The sequence below is a fragment of the Periophthalmus magnuspinnatus genome, chromosome 5 (assembly GCF_009829125.3).
Source record: "Periophthalmus magnuspinnatus isolate fPerMag1 chromosome 5, fPerMag1.2.pri, whole genome shotgun sequence".
Taxonomy (NCBI): Eukaryota; Metazoa; Chordata; class Actinopteri; order Gobiiformes; family Gobiidae; genus Periophthalmus; species Periophthalmus magnuspinnatus.
This window is the reverse complement of record NC_047130.1, coordinates 7,554,844-7,574,726: the sequence shown is the minus strand read 5'-3', so window position 1 is coordinate 7,574,726 and position 19,883 is coordinate 7,554,844. Positions and strand designations below refer to the sequence as shown.

General features: G+C 42.7%; 1 protein-coding gene across 1 annotated transcript in view; it reads right to left on the bottom strand.

The window, feature by feature from the left end:
- The window catches only part of LOC117371160 (potassium voltage-gated channel subfamily D member 3-like), a 110,919-nt gene extending 99,484 nt beyond the window's left edge, over positions 1-11,435 (bottom strand). The window contains exons 1-2 of the mRNA XM_033966784.2: positions 11,194-11,435; positions 9,759-10,915 (exon numbers count right to left, since the gene is read on the bottom strand). Of these exons, the coding sequence (XP_033822675.1) occupies positions 9,759-10,861 (1,103 nt within the window). The 5' untranslated portion in view covers positions 10,862-10,915; positions 11,194-11,435. The remainder of the gene's footprint in view (positions 1-9,758; positions 10,916-11,193) is intronic.
- Positions 11,436-19,883: the final 8,448 nt, after the last annotated feature.

Here is a 19,883-nt window from a genome sequence, read left to right as displayed (position 1 = left end):
CAAAAGCTTTGTATGATGGGTGGGACTGGCAACAATTATGGCCATTGTCAAGAAGAATGGCAGAATGTAGTATGTAAAACCTTAATTAGCCTTAAAAAAAACATGAAGAAAGACTCAGTAACCACTTAATTGAGGGGTTAGGGTATTAATTAATTATCCTTAAAGAGTGGTATTATGCAAAATCCATTTTTTCTAGCATGTTATAACATTGTTCCCTCATCAAAAACATGCCTGAAGAGGTTTTAGATGTCATCCATGCATGTTTCAGTAATTTAGCAATCTCTCCCAGGCACTATTCAAACCCTCCTTACTGTTAGCTGTAAGATTCTGTCTAAAGCTCAGTTCACAAGTCTACATCCCCCATGCTCCCACACAACAATCCTCCTTAAATATACAAAAACATGATACAAAACTGTACACAGTAACTTGACAAATCTGAAGTGATGTGCAGTAGCTTCATTAGTGGAATGCACGCTGATTGTGTTGTGATAGCGCTCTGAAGGGGGTGTGGCTTGGCACGGAAAGCAAAGGAAGAGGAGACTAAAAGCATGAAGTGAAACTCACTAAAAATGTCAATACATTGTTTACGCAAATATAACAGTTTCAAAGCAATAAAAAGGAACATAGTGATTTAAATATGTTATGTCTTAGCATTTAATATCCCATAGAAGTAAAACACCCCTGTTATAATAAATTGTTGATTATGAGCCTTTCTTCATTAAAGTATTCTAAAATGTTACCAAACTGCATTCACACTTGCACACACCATATTCAAACTGGGATTAAACCCAGAACTAAACCATGCCTAGAACAGTACCGAGTCAAGTCTACATTAGGACGACATGGCTGCACTGTGGCTAAACTCACACGTCACAGCAAGATGAAAACCCATCAACCCAAAACATGCACAATAGGTACAATCCTCCACCTTAGGCAGTCCTGACCAAGCCAGCAACAAGATCATGATGGTTCCCCTGCTCCTGATCAACCCAAAACATGCACAATAGGTACAATCCTCCACCTTAGGCAGTCCTGACCAAGCCAGCAACAAGATCATGATGGTTCCCCTGCTCCTGATGCCCAGCGGCATTGAAGAATGCATCAAATGCAGAGGACAGTTTTCCCTTTGAGGACAATAAAATGTACCTTAACTAAACTGGGCTCACACCATGCAGGACCAAACCAGGACAACTATGAACAGACCCTTAGTATGGACCTGTGAGACTGTCTAGACCTGCATAATGGCTTTCAGTTTTACAAAGCCAATCATTTATAGTTTCTACTGGCTATTTTTACTGCCATCTTTGAAAATAGTTCAGTGAGTAATTTCAGTCCATCGGCTGACTTAACAAGCTCCAGGGTAACTTTTTAAAGGTATGTTTCTGTTGAGCTCCAGCAGGTTAGAGAGGACGAAAGCTAACCTGAATTTGAACTTACCTTTTTGTTTTAGCTTTGTGAAACGAAGGCTCTTGGTGATACTGTAAACAGCCCAACCTTCCCAAATGCAAAATAAGAGATAAAGTAAAGCACCAGGGGTCTAATTTATAAAACTAAGTGTGCAGAACTCGGCAGTGGAAAATGCAATTTTAGTTTGTGTAATTATCAAATCGTAAAGGCTGTAATTTTTTTTTAGATGATAAAATGTCTTCTGCAAAGAACAAAATATCTAATCTTTTTACACCAAATTTTTGGTATACTTATAGCTGAGACATGTTTTGAAATGAATGGGATTCTTTGATCGGTTCATATTTCAGTTTGCTTTCAAATGTTAAAGACTCCATATTACGCTATTTTCTGATCTCTGTTACAATGATGTTTCCTCATCAAAAACATACCTGATGCTGTGTTTTATTCCATTCACACATGTCTAACACACAAACCCTGCATATTCTCTCAAACAGAAAACAATCTGTTCCACCTTGTAATGTCATATAGTAATACAGGAAGTGCTCCACTGTGGTTTTAAAGTCCATACACCTTCACTAGGATAATTCCAGCCCTGGAATTACCTAACCCTACTAAGCAAAAGCTAAAAGGTAGTTATTACCTTGAAAACTACCACTTCCTAACATCACAAGTATTACTCAAACATGTATAAATGAAACAAAACACAACTCTTTTTTTGAGGAGGTAACAACTGTCCTAAAAGTTCACACAAGTCAACTTTGCAATATGGGACCTTTAACTCCCGCAACTCTTGTTTTCCCAAAATTGTGCAGCCAGGTTACGAACTAAACACAATCTCCCACAAACTTGCAAACATTTATAGATTGTCCTTGGGCTCATCGCTAAAAGCCCCAACACACAACTTTTTGCACTGCACCCCTCATCTCCATGTGATCTTTTCTTTTTATTGATCACAAACCTAATGCAGAAAATGAAGCGGATAATATTTTTGCACACTGCATTATAAATAAGACCCCAGAACTAACGGGATATTCGAGTAGTTCAGTACAAGGGCTATGCTTTTTATCTGTGAATCCAACCCATGGCAAAATAACAGTACATAGCACAAAACATAATACGGCCAAATAGTCTATATGACAAATTGAGGTGTCATTAACTATAATCAACTTGTATTATTTGGGTCATATACTGTTGGGTTGTTTTTTTTTTTGTTTTGTTTCCAGATAAACAAATTTACAAAGGTCTTTTCTCTCTGGATACAAAATAAAATGTCCCCGTAATAATTGGAGGGTGAGCTGTGTTGATAGGAGCATCAGATGGAGGCTGCAGAGTGTCCTTGGCTGACACTGAGCAAGCTTCTCTTTCGGTGGGGCTGTGCAAAGATTCGGAGGGCAGCTGTGTATTGTGTCCAGCATAACGACCTCCACACTCACAGTCCATTGTTCACAGTTCACCATTTGCATACTTTTTTTTTTTCTCTTTTCTTTTACGTAACCATTTCTACTTCATTGTGTGTGTGTGTGTGTGTATTTGCTCTAAATGAGACCCAGCACTCACAAACCACTGCTCATTCAGCATTTCAACAGGTGAAAGCAGGCCAGGGAGACACAAAAGAACTGCACAAAAGAATCCATACAATACTCTCTTTTAAAGTCGCCCTGAAACTTCTGTCTGTGTGCTTGTCTTCCAGTTGTTGCTTTGCCTGGAATGTTCCACTATATGGCATTAAAGTGGAATTAAACACTTAATTCACTTTGTGTCCCTACTAAACTGTGTATATGTTGTTTGAATACCATCATGTAATGTGGGCGACAGTAGCCCAGTTGGTAGAGTTTTCATCCTCTGATCTGAAGGTTAGTAGTTCGAATCCTACTTTCGATGTAAACATTATAGGTAGAGTGGTCCAGCTCCCACAGATAAATGCTGTTGGCAAGACACTTAACCCACCTCGCCCCCAGTGTCTGTGTGTGTAAATGTGTGTGTGAATGGGTGAGTGGTTCCTTGATGTAAAGTGCTTTGAGTGCTTTGAAGGTGGAAAGGCACTATGTAAAAATATGACCATTTACCATTTATGTACTGTTATTTTTGGCAACTCCAGTGCAAAATGCCTAGAACAACATTTGTGCTGCCAGGTCTCTACAATTTCCAGTAGTTGGTTCCATTACGCAAGACTGCCCTGATTACAGCTAGGTGTTTCTGATTACAAACACCTGGCTGCAGGGGCGGAGTTTGTTCCCCTTCACTCTGTTTTTAGTCCTCCAGGTACTGCCCAGTTTAGCATCTCTATTTAAAATGTAAAGTACTGGACTTTATGTGTTTAGTTCTACTTTAAGTACAATTATCTTGCATTGGAGGTGTTTATCTTGCCTTGAAATATATGCATTCTTACTGTGCTCTTATTTCCACTGATCTGACCTGTATTGGAGATATTGGAAGCCAAGCTGTCACTTTAGAAACCATGCTTCATTTTTGTAGAGTTACCTGCTTGTCTCCATGTAAATGTTTAATACACTATTGTGGAAAATTCCATGCAGGAGAAGCAATAACATCTCCACGGAAAGTGCACTTTTAATATAAATCATAATTCTTCCCCGCAAAACGATAACATGCGTATATTTTATCACTATGTAAAACTCTCCTTGAAATATGGCACATTAAACTGAAAATTGGAGAGCATTTATTGTAGCTTTTCATTACGTTTCTGACAAGACTCCTGATAGATGATTGTACAGGCTTTTATAGCTAGGAAGAATTGGTATCATAGTAGCATTATTCACAGGTGGGCTGCTTTTATGCACAATACCATCATACCAAAGTAATTGCTCTGTGATTTGCTAATTGCTGCCATTTAATTAGTAATTTAGATTATACTGCAATTAATCTTTTCTTGCAATCTTCATTCATTGTTCACATGTATTCTACCTATGCCTTTCCTTACATGGCAAAAACACAATTTGTTGTAAGTCGGCTTGCTGTTAAAGTTTCATATTTAGTTCAACCTGCAGAGCTCCTCTCAGTGGGGAGGGGTAAATATCTCAAAGAGGCCGGCTCACATCATTACCATCTCACTGAGGGTCAAATGAGGTACGGAGCAAGCAGCTGTTTACTCTCATAATCTTTAAAAGCAGATCATTATTGAAGCACTGCCAAAACGATAAAAAATGAAACTGTTATGGTTCGTTCCAGAAAGTCATGAAATCTAAATAATCTACACTTTGTTGAATTATTTCCAATGTTTATTAAAGCTGCACTTTTTTAAAATTTTGTGTTTTCTCCCCAAAAAATATTGTAAAAGAAGCACTTTGAGACGAAATGAGACCATTGTTTGTCTATAATAATCCACTATTTTTATTTCTTGTCAGTTTGGAAGTAAGTAACAAAAGTAGTGCTATGATTAGCTGTGCTTGGGCAGTCCACTCCCAGACTGACAGACTCCCTCGGTAAATTACTCTTAATGCTATTCAATGCTAACTACAGTTGAGTTGCGTAAAGGAAAGTCAATTTGAGCCCCAGGAGTATGGTAAAGTTATATGGGCTGTAAAAACACAGACCAACTATAGGGATCAACACATAATGACATCACAAGGTGGAACAGAACATCACAGGAATGAACATGAATGAACCAAAACTCAGCTCTATGCACACTATGGCTATAGACTCAAAAGGGTATGTGGCATTATCTGAGTATTTTAAGTGTGTTTTACAAACTTTTTTGAGTCACAGTGTAAAGCACTGGCCGTTTACATGTGCAACATTTACACTGCACTTTAATAGAACAGAGCACTTATAGGATATGCTAATTTGCGCATAATAAAGACTGCACATGTTTGTATTGTTTTAAAATATTTATTGAAAACTTGTATCGTTTTTCTCATAGATCTGGTTAGACAGGAACTTCCGGCAATGGCGACTGCCGGTCTGTGGAGATAAACAATACAATACCATTACAATTGGGGAAATGTGCGATATATGTGCCGTGTTTTACGTTACTAGTGTCTTGTATGTGTTTGCATGTATGTAGTGTATATGTTTTTAAAGTGTGAAAGTGGCATGCATGTATGTGAAGAATATTTTAGTGCTTTTACTTACCTGTGTCTTGTGTCCAGGTGTCTGGACCAAAGATTCCCGGAGGGACCAGACACCACTTATGAGTTCCAGGTCAGCTCAAGATGTCGGACACCGGGGGGAGAGTTTGTAATGGGCTTTATTGAGGTTTTATTTTATTAGGTGTATAGTTTTAGGCTTTGTTTTGGTAATTGAAGTTTATTTGGTTATGGTTCCTTTTATTGAACGATTGTAACTTTTAATGGTTTTACCTACTGGTATATAAGGCACCATGTGTCATCATTGTTTGTTCTGCTGCTGGAGACCTGCTCCAAAATCCTCCTGGCACTTTATCTGCACATGCACTTTTTGCAGTTGATCTTTTTGGGGGGGATAAATTGGAAAATTTAAAAAAGAAGTGAACCACGCCATTCCTGCCTCTGTCGTTAGTTTCATGCGTAACTCCAGCAGCTCTCAGCCTATCTACATACGACACACTTTTTAGGTTAAAAAGATTCCATGGCACACCACCCACTGAAATATTACCAAACAACACAATCAAGAACAAAACTGGTACATGGCATATTTCCATTGTCCCAGTCTCTGCTTCTTTCTATTTGGCAGTGATGATTGTTTTTCTGCCTCAGCTGGCTCAGACGTTCCCCAGGACACTCCAAAACTGCAAATTATTCAATCAAATTCCTGTGTGAATTAACTGAAAAAGAGCTTTTACTGTAAGGCACACCTGGCACTACCTCAAGGCACACCTGTATTCCCTGACTCACTGGTTGAAAATGATTACTTTAAATAGTAGTTGTACTTTGTTCCTCCATGCATGAAAAAATGATCCATTTTCATATGTGTTCATTTAAGTTTGACTGTCAAGTCTCTTTTATGACTCCAATCATAGAAACAGCAGCCCGCTTATGTTTTGATTTAGGTATTTATTATGTTACAACAAACATGTCCTGACTCTCTCTTGTCATGAACACAAGAATATGGGAACATTCACAACAGTCCTTGATACTTTATTGCTGGACAATTTAAGCAGTCATTTCAATCATTCAGCGTTGTTCTGACAGCACAATGAACACGAATAAAACTCCCTCAATTGCTTTTGTGTCATCCACTCTTTGTAATGAAAGATACAGCACCATCCATCTAAGGGTACTGAGTGAAAAGTGGCAGGAAGCCATAATAATTCCCATCTACCTCAATAATGGAGAACTTTAGTGTGCCAAACTTCAGAAACACTTTCAAGTTCACCCTGCCATTCACAGCAGTATCGCAGAGAGGGCCACGCTGTACGATTAAGAGGCGAGCAGAATCATAATACAGGTGACAGAGGATGACTCTCCTGGGACTCCTGGCCCCAGCTAGAAGTATGGGATCAGTCTTTATATATAGCAGGCACTTTAGTAAAACAGCAGTGAGTCACTACCTTCAAACCTAGATCATTCATACCCAGTAACTAATGTAACTATTTATTCACCTAACATCTACTTGCATACTAATGTTTAATGATAATAATAATCTTCACTGTTAATTTGGAAAATTGGGTCCAAATATGGGTCCAAAATACCAAAAAATCAATATCAATAATGACTGAGGTTTGTCTAACAAAGAAAACAATAGGTCCAGCCAGTATGCTGATAGATGTGAGGGTACCCATTAAGAGCCTGAATGATTATGCTAAGTATGACTCAGGCACAGTTCACACTTACTGTAGCTCATTAGACCTAACCAACAAACAGAAACTGTAAACAAACAGGTGTGTTAGTTTCAGTGTAGCCATCTTCTCCCTTCAGACAGATATAAGGCAGTGTCCACCAGTGATGTGACCAGAACTGAAAAATGGCTTGGTTGAGCAGCGAAACGTCTTCACTCCTACAACTTTTTGTCCAGTTGACAGATTTTAATTTTTCTTTTACCATAAAAAGAATCATGAAATATCACTACTTAATCTTTCTTTTGTTTTGTAGGGCTCCAGTCGACTAAAGAAATTCTTGGTCGACCAAAGACAGGTGCTGCCAATCAATTACTCGACTAAAAAGGGGCATAGGAAAAGCGCTCCATACTGTTATGTATCCCTATGTATCTGACCCAAACTGCACTGACAAGACTACACCTGCACAGGGGTCATGCAAAACAACTATTTATACAAAAAAGTACTGGGGGGAAAAGTGTACTTACATGGAAAATGGCTCATTATACAAAGGATTCACTCCTAAACAAAGGATTCACTCCCAAATCTTCAGCTAATCCACTCCCTAACTTCTCCTTTCTGCTTTTGTCCCATATAATTCCTTGTAACGTAGCAAAAGATGATGTCTCCTTATAACTTAAGTAATGTGTTAACAAATACAAATTTTGGTCAGTTAAGACTTCATCGACTGATTAATCGACTAAACAATTACAGAACTACAGCTCAAATTTGAATACATTTTTGAAATATGTTTAACAATTTATTTGCACACATTTTGCACACATTATGTAGATTAGTTCAAGCTGGTGTGCTGTAAAGATAATGATATATATACAAAAAAAAAACAGGAAAAAAACCCAACATTTTTATAGTGGAGGAGTTTAGTTTTAGTAAGCTAGTTTCCACGGTATTGCTTTGTATCAGAAAAAAACAAAAATCACTGGTATTGCCCATCACTAGTACATAATGTTTGGGTTTTAAACTGAGTACAACTTACTTACAGCTGCCCTGAGGTAGACAGATGGAAAACAGCAAGTCTGCCAATCTATACCATCAGCTTCTTTGACCACATGGCCAATCACTCACCCACACACCACATACATACAAGACTAGGTGGGTGAAGTGTCTTTCCCAAGGACACCATAATAATGGTCTAGGTAAAGTCTGAACTGCCAAACCAAAGATTGGTGGACAATGCATGTAGCAGTATCCCATTATTTTGGAATCTATATTGGTTTCTTCACTGAATCTTAACAACGTTGAGGTGAACAGCAAAACAGATACAACTTGTCCAACAGTGTACACAATGTTTGTTCCAACTTCTTCTGGGCTATATGAATATTTGACAACCCACCAGAATCTAAAATACATCTGTATGAATCCAGTGAGGTTCATCTGGTCTTTTATTCATTTATTTTAATAGATTCTTTTTCCAGACCAAGGTGTAGTTTGTTTTCATGCCTGACAGTTTCAACTGCGCCCTACCGGTCTTCCTCAGAGTGGTCACGTGATGTTGCTGTGATCTGTACGGTCAGCTGATACTAGGGTACTGTCCTGAAGAAGTCGGACTGCACATGGTGCTGTTGTCCTGCCTCCACCAGTAGAAAGACAGCACCAAAATCACCTGACCGGACATGTCACAGCAACAGGTGACCACTCTGAGGAAGACCAGTCAAAACTGTCAGGTATGAATTCAAACTAGACCCTGGTATGGAAAAAAGAATCTATTAAAATAAATATGTCTGCATGAAAATCGGATAGTTAAGTATATAAATTCAGAAAACAGAGAGTAGCATCAAGTACATACAATAAGGTGCGTCTCAAAATGTAGATGCTCTGAGCCAGTCGTCAAGCCATCACAATGCAAACCATGTTAAACACAAATTGTTACTTGCGAGCATTTCCTTCTAACAAAACAATGTTGAGAAATAAATCCTCCGTTGCCGTCTGTTATTTACCCTCCCAGAAACAGGTCCCACAGTGAAGCGATAATCTATGTTAGCCACTTTGCCTCAGTCTGTGGTTGTAATGTAATAATTGTACATCATAAACAAACCAAATAGAAGCTTGTAATTTGCAGTTAACCAGAAATTATACTTGGATTGCAGCTGACTTCCAAAATGTTCATATTTTAGCAAGTCAGTGATTGAAGTAAAAAAAGACAAAAAACAGCTCTCTCCTAAAAGTACTGTATCTGTCTTAAAAACGTAAAAAACTGAGTCATCTTAATTTTTCACCACAGTGAGTTTTTAAGGATTTTTCACAACTTTCAGGGGCCAGAATGGAATTTGGCTGTCACAGTAAAGCTACCAAACATTAGCATGCTAACAGCGCACTCCTTAATTATCGAAAACACTTCATAATTAGATGCAGACAGCTCTGGGCAGCTTTTCAAATGATCTGTACTGAGACCATTTTTGCTCAACTACATGAACAGAAACCACTTACAACCACTTTAATACAGGATATTTTCGAGCAAAAGATTTTTTTCTGAATGATCAATTCTAAATGTTAATTACTTTTGGACCGCCAGTAAAGTTACTACAACATCACTTACATAATTTTGACATTATGCCCTCACGTTGTGCTCTGTTCTACTCACCCCAGTGTCGTCATCGTAACAATGGTGTACCAGAAGGACGCAGGGATGCTGGTGAACTTGCTCGAGCTGGATCCTTTCTCCGCGTAGAACATTACGGTGGCGAAGATGATGATTGCCATGGTCAGTGAAAAGAGGAGGAAGCCTAACTCGGACGCACAGCTTTTGAGCGTGTACCCCAAGATCCTCAGACCTTGCGAGTGGCGCGAAAACTTGAAGATTCTGAAAACGCGAAACACTCTTAACGTCACAAACGCGCCGCTCACGTCTTCGTTGTTGGTCATCACTAGCCCGATGTAGTACGGCAAGATGGCTACCACGTCGATGATACTCATGACGGAGCGCATGAAACGGTATCTGCTTGGTGCGGCGAACAAGCGCAACAGGTATTCGACGGTGAAAATCATTACGCAAGCCGTGTCCATGCAAAAGAACGCCACGGTGTATCTTTCGCCGCAGGGCATGTCTTTCTGGTGGGGAGTGGAACCGCACGGGACAGTCTCTACGACGTTGGTGATGACCGATACAGCGATGAAGAAACCGGTGACGTAGTAAAAGACAAGAGCCATGGTGGAGGTATGTGGGTTTTCGAAGGCCCGCCACATGGTCTGACGGATGTTCATGTTAGGCAGCTTTGCGTCTTTGTTCTCCTCTTGGTCGTCCTGAAGTCTTTCCAACTTCTCGCGTTTCCGGTCCTTGTACTCTTCATAGCAACAGTCGCCAATGATTTCTGGAATGATCCCGAAGAAGGTAAGCTCTTCATCGTAGGAGGAGATGCACTCGTGGCGCGGGTAATGCAGTTTCCCGGTCCGGTAGAAGTTTAGAATGCTTCGAAAGACGTCAGGGTCGCGGTCAAAGAAGTACTCCTTGGTTTCCTCGTTGTAAAAAAAGTCCTTTTCAGAGCTGCCCAGTAGAGTGTCAGGGTATCGGTCCAGAGTGGTTCTCCAAGTCTGGAATCTGCGTCCGCTAACGTTCAGCATGATTAGCTCGTCCTCTTTCTTGCTGTTGTCTCTTGGGGCCAGAGGCATGGGGCAACTGGCCACAGGCATCCAGCCTATAGCAGCCGCCCGGGCAAAAGGGAGCCACGCCGCTGCTCCCGTCGCCATGGTGAACCAGTCCTCCTCACCTCAAAGCCGGAACAGCTCAAGGCAATGTGACACCTGGAAGAAAACATTTATTTACTGTATTGTACATTTATTTTATACTAATGAAAATCATAATTAGGTTCATTGCCATTTAAAGTAGAGTATGGAATTTTGCTTGATTAGAAATGAAATGAAACTATTTTCCAATTCATATTTTATATAAACTAAATATAAAACAAAAAATATCAAATCTAAACCACCTGTTGGTCCTTTAAAAGTGCAAAGGCATTTTAAATTTAACGCAATATTTGTCGTTTGAACCAAATCCCACATCACTAAAAACTAAAACTTACCCATAAACATCACTGGGGAAAAGCACTCCTATTCCTATGTCCCAAAGTGTGTAGAATCTGTCAGTTCAGAGACCCATCCAGAAGAAAAGACCGCTTTCCTTCACGTCGTTCAAACACGAAGCAGAGTAAGCCCCAAAAGGACAGGTTGAACGTGCGTAATTGTTCCTGACTGATGGGCAGAAAAGACTGGAGAGCGTAAAAGCGTCCGCGCCTCGTGCTGGATCCTACATCGTGTCCTCTCTGTGCATCGGAGCCACCGCGTGTTTGAAAGTGAGATGCAGAGGAGAAGAGGCACACGAGTCCAACGTGCGCTTCTCTCTCTCTTTCCACTCTCACACGCGCCCTCCCCGTGCGTAACGCGCGTCTGCCCCAACACACATTAGGTTTTTTCACAGCAAAGCAAAGACCAGCGCTCGTATTGATTCATTCAGTCTAATCTAAATATCTAGGTTTGAGAATTAGTGATTCATAAGTCCGATATTCTTGGATTTCAGGCAAGAAATATCTTATAAACCAGTAGCCTGAATATAAAGTAAATGTAGCCACTTTTTCTACAAAGCTGGACAGTCATTTCACAATAGACTATGTAATTATTTAATTGTATTTATATTGTACGACTAATCTGTTATTATTGTATTATTTTGACCTTGCCAAAAAGATGAATTCCCATGATGTTTGTGTTTTGAGTTCACAAAGTCACAGGAATCCATCTGGACCGGCTCCCTCTGTTGTGATTGCCCACTTAACCAGTGGTTCAGACCAATCACAGGGCAGCGTTGTGGTTTGGGTGGAAGCCAAAAGTTGAAGTGCCCAAATAAACCAAAACAAACATGGTGACGCCAACAGCTGTACTCCTATTTTAGCAGAAAAAAACATAGAGAACATGCATCTCAATTGGATGTAACAAAAGTTTGATTTCTCAGCTTGTGCCGCTTTTGTGACCAATCAGATTAAAACATTCATCATGAGTGCTTCATATATCACTCTGAGGTGAGCCAGATTCCTATTATTTTGAAGTAACAAGACCCCTAGAACATTACAATACAGTACAATCCTAGAATATTTTGATCATCCACCCATCTCTTCATCACAGTATACATCCATTGTATACATGTAGTACAAGCATTTATGTATTAAGTTTTACACTCAACCATATCCAGAATGCATGTACCTTTTTGTGGCTCATTTAGCCCTGAGCAGAAAGTGTAAATGCTCATTATCAGAAAGAGCACATGACTGGAGCACCACTGGCTTTTCCCTCACCCTTTCTATCCCCACACACAATCCTATCTGGGGACCACTGAACCAGCGGAGAGGGTTTTCAAAGAGCAGCCTTGTGTGTGCAGACAGGCTGCCTATTGATGGACCACAGTTCAGTCAGATGTGCGCGTCAACTTTTTGGCACATCATGTAAAATATTCATGAATGAAGGCCGGACTGTTTTGAAGTTTGCACAGTTTTCTTAACAGGGCAGCGCTTTTAGTTAAACCAGTGTTGTCCCGTAGGGCTGTGGAATGAAAAATATTTTAAGTATAGTGTGCCTGGAAAGAAGAGGAGACAATGGTGCATACTGTATATTGGGTTATTCATACATTGGAGCACCAAGAAAACAGATAGACAACCTAACAATAAGACAATGATACACAGACTTAGATTTATAGTAGGTGTAGAGTAGTGCTGGATTAAAAAAAAAAAAATTCTGTACATTTATTTTCTTGATTGACATCTTGTGGCCAGACTTATAATCTGATTGACACCTCTGGCCTCGTAATTATAATCTATTGAGATAGAGATAAAACATTTGCTGTGACTCATTGAAATAACCCTGATTGTACAGCTCTATCGGAGTTTGACGTGTCATTTTTTTTGGTTTTTTTTATCGCTAACATCCATCCAACATTTATAAGGCAGATATACTATATTTGAAATAAACAAGGACATGAAACAAAAGCACGGGGCCCGGCCGGGCCCAGCCCAAAGGAACGACGTGGGGCCGTCCTCCTGTGGACTCACCACCTGCGAGAGGAGCCATGAGGGGCGGGTGCGGAGAGATCTGGGCGGCAGTCGAAGGCAGGGACCTCAACGACCGGATCTCCGGACATGGAGACTAGCTCTGGGGACGTGGAATGTCACCTCGCTGGGGGGGAAGGAGCCTGAGCTTGTGCGGGAGGTTGAGCGTTACCGGCTAGATATAGTCAGCCTCACCTCCCCGCAGAGCTTGGGCTCTGGAACCTAACTTCTTGAGAGGGGTTGAACTCTCCATTTCTCTGGCGTTGCCCGCGGGGAGCGGCGGCGAGCTGGTGTGGGCTTGCTCAGCCGCTGCATGTTGGGGTTCACTCCGGTGAATGAGAGGGTCGCGTCCCTGCGCCTTCGGGTCGGGGACAGGTCTGTCACTGTTGTGTTGGCCTACGGGCCAAACAGCAGTGCAGAGTACCCGGCCTTCTTGGAGTCCCTGGGAGGGGTACTAGACAGTGCACCAACCGGGGACTCCGTTGTTCTCCTGGGGGACTTCAACGCCCATGTGGGTAACGACAGTGACACTTGGAGGGGCGTGATTGGGAGGAACGGCCTCCCCGATCTGAACCCGAGCGGTGTTTTGTTATTGGACTTCTGTGCTAGTCACAGTTTGTCCATAACAAACACCATGTTCGAGCACAAGGGTGTCCATCGGTGCACGTGGCACCAGGACACTCTAGGTCGGAGGTCGATGATCGACTTCGTTGTCGTGTCATCTGACCTCCGACTGCGTGTCTTGGGCACTCGGGTGAAGAGAGGGGCTGAGCTGTCAACTGATCACCACCTGGTGGTGAGTTGGATCCGCTGGCGGAGGAGGAAGCCGGACAGACCTGGCAGGCCCAAGCGCATTGTGAGGGTCTGCTGGGAACGTCTGGCGGAGCCCTCTGTCAGGGGGGGTCTTCAACTCCCACCTCCGAGAGAGCTTCTCCCTGATCCCGGGGGAGGTTGGAGACATGGACTCCGAGTGGGCCATGCTCTCCACCTCTATTGTCGATGCGGCTGCTCGTAGCTGTGGTCGTAAGGTCTGTGGTGCTTCGGGCAATCCCCGAACCCGGTGGTGGACACCGGAAGTAAGGGATGCCGTCAAGCTGAAGAAGGAGTCCTATCGAGCCTTGTTGGCTCGTGGGACTCCTGAGGCAGCTGATGAGTACCGGCGGGCCAAGTGTGCCACGGCTCAGGCAGTCACAGAGGCAAAAACTCGGGGTTGGGAGGAGTTCGGGGAGGCCATGGAGGAGGACTATCGGACGGCCTCAAAGAGATTCTGGCAAACCGTCCAACGCCTCAGGAGGGGGAAGCAGTGCTTCACCAACACTGTTTACAGTGCGGGTGGAGAGCTGCTGACCTCGACTGGGGATGTTGTCGGGCGGTGGAAGGAATACTTTGAGGATCTCAATCCCACTGTCACGTCCTCCGAAGAGGAAGCAGAAACTGGGGACCCAGAGGCGGACTCGTCCATCACCCTGGCTGAAGTCACTGAGGTGGTTGGCAAGCTCCTCGGTGGCAAGGCTCCGGGGGTGGACGAGATCCGTCCTGAGTACCTCAAGTCTCTGGATGTTGTGGGGCTGTCTTGGCTGACACGTCTCTGCAACATCGCGTGGCGGTCGGGGACAGTACCTGTGGAATGGCAGACCGGGGTGGTGGTCCCTCTGTATAAGAAGGGGGACCGGAGGGTGTGTTCCAATTACAGGGGAATCACACTCCTCAGCCTTCCCGGTAAGGTCTATTCCAGGGTACTGGAGTGGAGAATCCGACCGATAGTCGAACCTCGGATTCAGGAGGAGCAGTGTGGTTTTCGTCCTGGTTGTGGAACACTGGACCAGCTCTATACTCTCCATCAGGTCCTCGAGGGCTCATGGGAGTATGCCCAACCAGTCCACATGTGTTTTGTGGATCTGGAGAAGGCATTCGACCATGTCCCTCGTGGTGTCCTTTGGGGGGTGCTCTGGGAGTATGGGGTCCGGGGCTCTTTGCTAAGGGCTGTCCGGTCCCTGTATGACCGGAGCTGTGTTCGCATTGCCGGCAGTAAGTCAGACCTGTTCCCGGTGCATGTTGGACTCCGCCAGGGCTGCCCTTTGTCACCGGTTCTGTTCATTATATTTATGGACAGAATTTCTAGGCGCAGCCAGGGGCCGGAGGGGGTCTGGTTTGGGAACCACAGGATTTCATCTCTGCTGTTTGCAGATGATGTTGTCCTGATGGCTTCTTCGAGCCAGGACCTGCAACAGGCACTGGGGCGGTTTGCAGCCGAGTGTGAAGCGGCTGGGATGAGAATCAGCTCCTCCAAATCCGAGGCCATGGTTCTCGACCGGAAAAAGGTTTGCTCTCTCCGGGTGGGTGGTGAGTCTCTGCCCCAAGTGGAGGAGTTCAAGTATCTCGGGGTCTTGTTCACGAGTGAGGGAAGGATGGAGCAGGAGATTGACAGGAGGATCGGTGCAGCGTCTGCAGTGATGCGGTCGCTGTATCGGTCCGTTGTGGTGAAGAAGGAGCTGAGCCTTAAGGCGAAGCTCTCGATTTACCGGTCAATCTACGTTCCTACCCTCACCTATGGTCATGAGCTCTGGGTAATGACCGAAAGGACAAGGTCGCGGATACAAGCGGCTGAAATGGGCTTCCTCCGCAGAGGGATAGGGTGAGGAGCTCGGTCACATGGGAGGAGCTCGGAGTAGAGCCGCTGCTCCTACACGTTGAGAGGAACCAGTTGAGGTGGCTCGGGCATCTGCTCAGGATGCCTCCTGGGCGCCTCCCTAGGGAGGTGTTCTGGGCATGTCCCACCGGGAGGAGGCCCCGGGGAAGACCCAAGACACGCTGGAGGGACTATGTCTCTCGGCTGGCCTGGGAACACCTTGGGGTCCCCCCGGAGGAGCTGGAGGACGTGTCCGGGGTGAGGGAAATCTGGGAGTCCCTGCTTAGACTGCTGCCCCCGCGACCCGGCCCCAGATAAGCGGAAGAAAATGGATGGATGGATGGATGGATGAAACAAAAGAAGTCCTATAGATTTGACTTGACCTTCATTATATTTTACCTGTTTCTCACACTTGTTAATGAGATCTTGTCAGTTGGATGGATCACTTGCACTGGTCTGAAGGCCTCTCTCTGAAGGATCTGGATGGTGCGTCAATCTTGAAGAAGAATAATGTTACTTATGAGAATTTCCCACTGTTCTTTTGACTTAAATTACTTAAGCTCTACGGAAATGGAACTCTCTTTTCTGAGAAATTAGCTTATTTTTTATAATTTTATTGCTGCTTAACCTGATGTTCATTGCAGACATTATATTTTATTTAAATTATGCAATATTTTGATCATATTTATGAGGCTAATTACAGTGCACTTAAAGGAGACATAGGAAAAGCAAAGTAATTCAAAGTGCTTTACAGAATAAGAAGGACATTAAAATCACACATATCATAATCACACAAACATAAATAATCAGAAATAATCATCATAAGACATACAGAGACAAACAAACCTTTTAACCATGTCATAATGGTTTTCCCTTATATATCCACTCCAAGTTGTGTTTAGAGTGAGTCATGCATGATTCATATGTCGAATAATCTTTATTCTCCTGCATTCAAGACGTCAGACCAATCTTTCTCAGTTATTACCGGTACTACCGGTACATGCCCACTGCTCTTTGCTTACTTTGATCTCCATGTTTTTTTATTGGAGATATATGTAGCAGCCATTTTGACACATTTATTTTTTTTAATCCACTGCTCATTAGCGTGATCTGCAGCTGTCCATAGAAGGAGCAGGCAGGGATGACATTTACACCAACGCACTGTAAAGGGGCAGGAGGGAATTAGCTCCTAATATCTCATTGGACACTGCACTTTTTCAACCAGGGAATCAGTGGACTTGCTTCTTTCTTTAAGTGATTTTAGATCAATATTGTGATTTAAAATGTCCATAATTCAACATATTGATCCAAATGTGGCATAGATTATAATTATAAAACAGACTAAAGCACAATATGTCTTCTTTAAACTAGAAAAAAATACATATTAATCCATTTCACTTAATAGTTTTACTGTACTCAGTTGGAGTAACTTTTTTTTTTTTTTTTTTTTGCTTAAATGCAGCTTTTATAGCACACACATTTATCATCATTTGTTCTTCTAATGCATTGAAAAGGCCACTTAATATTTTATTGTCGACTTTAATGAATCACCTCAAAATGAAAGGCATTTAAGAGAGCAGGTATAATCGATCACTATTTCGGCGAGTATGCAAAGTGACTCTGTAATTGCACTAATTTCACTAATGGGGCAGCATCCAGTCCTGGTTATCCATAGAAACAGCTGTGGTTTGAAGGCGTTACTCAGTTTTGCTGTCCTGCACCTGCTGCCACTGTTCACTCGCTGGAACAAGGCCAAATTTGATGAATCATAGCCTTGAACAAAAAAGCACCTTCAGTTCAACCTGATGCACAAAACCAAAAAGCAGTCTTCATTCTTTTCCAATTAGCTGGGGGCGGCAGTGGCGCAGTAGTTTAAGCTAATTTGGGAGTCAGAGGGTTACCAGTTTGAATATCACTTAAGCATACTGTTGTGTCCCGATATGTAACCCCCCACGCCCAGTGTCAGTTCAAGTGATGTGGCTGGTTGTGTCAGGACAGGTATCTGTGTTGTAACGACTGAGAGGGGGACCAAAGATTCAGAACTCGGGTGAACAGTTTAACAAAGTTTATTCACAGAGAATATAATTCAAATGAAGGTAGATGGAGCAGTCAGTGGAGAGCGGGGTTGTTTGCAGTAGTCTTCGAGCGGATCATGGGCAGCGGGGTCAGAGACGAGGTAGTCCGTACCAGTCGAGGTGAACTAGGTCGGTAGGTGTGAGGTTTGTACCGGTCGTGGAGAGTGGGGTCGGAGGCAGAGGAGCTGTGCAGGTTCAGGGAGCGGGATCTGGTGAGGAACAAAAGACATCCAACTCAGTGCAAAGTAACAAATGCAAAACACGAGACTGAGTCAAGCAGAGCAGTATCACTGTGGATACACGGACGATCTGGCGCTGAGTGTCAGGTCCTCGCTCCCTTTGTCCTCCCCAAGGGCCGCTTGATTATAGATTAGTTGCAGGTGTGCATCGGAGACGCCTAAATATCCGCCCAGCTCCAGGCTCTGACACAGAAGGGAGTGGGAAAACAGCACAAAACACAGGACAGACTGGGATCTTGACAATCTGGTATTTACAGCAAGTGTAAACACAATTACTGAAAACAGTAACTTGGCTATTATTTAAAAAAAAACAACAAAACAATGTCATGATAGAGGTATACTCTACTTTTTGCCATGGGATATATGTCCTCTGCATTTGAGCTATCTTTCAATGCAGCTGCAGCAGAAGAGAGTAGAGCTCCAGGGGAACCATCTCCAGGTCTTGAGCTGCACTTGGTCAGCACTGCCTTAGCTGGAGGATTTTACCTATCGTGCATGCCTTTGAGTTGATAGGGGAAACCGGAGTGGGCGAAGGAAACCCACCAATAAAGGAGAGAAACAAACTCCACGCAGAAAGGCTCAAACCGGCAAGGTAGTCGAACCCTCAACCGTCATGTTGTGAGGCGAGAGTGCAAGTCACTGTGCCACCAACAAAACAACATTTAAGTATAAATATGTGCTCTGAACCTGCATAGTACCGTATATCAAATGCTCAGTGGATACCTTTATTAACCTTGATCATTGTTTTTTGTTTTGTTTTGTTTTTTATGAAGGGAGGATTTGTTATTGTCCCTTCACTTTTGCAGCATTTGTTGTTATGGACATGCTGTGGACAAGCCACTGTTTTCAGTTCAATCCGATTTCATTTTTCGCAATGGTCAGCGCAATGTAGGGCACTCACATACACACTTGTAGCATATACACACATATGTATGTAACAATGTAGCCAAAAAATACTAAAATAAGGTTGTGCTTATAAACTTCATATATAATACATAAAACATTCATTCTTACTCTGAGTGGGCTTTCATCTTCATAAACCTGACTCTTATTTGGACTAGGGGAGGACCTCCTTGTTTCCATGGAAATGTTATTCCTTTGGCTATTATCTTCAACAGTGTAACAGTGTGGCATAAAACATATCTGTATGCATGGAGAATATTCGCTTTATCGCTTTAACTTCCTATTTCCATGGAATCGTGCATGTCTCTTGCCACCTCCAGAAAGTTACATAGTGTGCCTTTAAGTTTTAACTTCACAATAGAAAGAAAAAGGCAGCCTATGGTGTTTGTGGCTGCAGTTTGCCCAGACTACTTTATAAACAATTTCTGTCATTTACACAGAATGGAGCGAGTGAGCGGCTAAAATGTCTTGTTGATTCCACACTGGTTTGAGATGATGGAAAGACAACAACGACTCACATAACAGCGTGTTCCAAACTGTGCCTGCAGAAAAGCGCTTCAAACTCTCAACACAAGGCTTATACTGTCAGTTAAGAAGAAAAGAGGGGCTACAGTTTGGGCTCAGCTAAATTGCGGAGCACAAGATTGTTTGCCGTACTTTTCTTTTGCAAAATTTCTATGCCAGTGTTAGAATTTGGTTTAAAGGTGCTGTACCTGATTTTTACTGTGTTAAAAATGTGAAAAAAACAAACTACTTCATTTTAAACTGTTTGCAGTGGTCCAGAGTTATTTCTCCCTAACCTTATGCATTCCAAGCATCGTAATTACTCAGCGT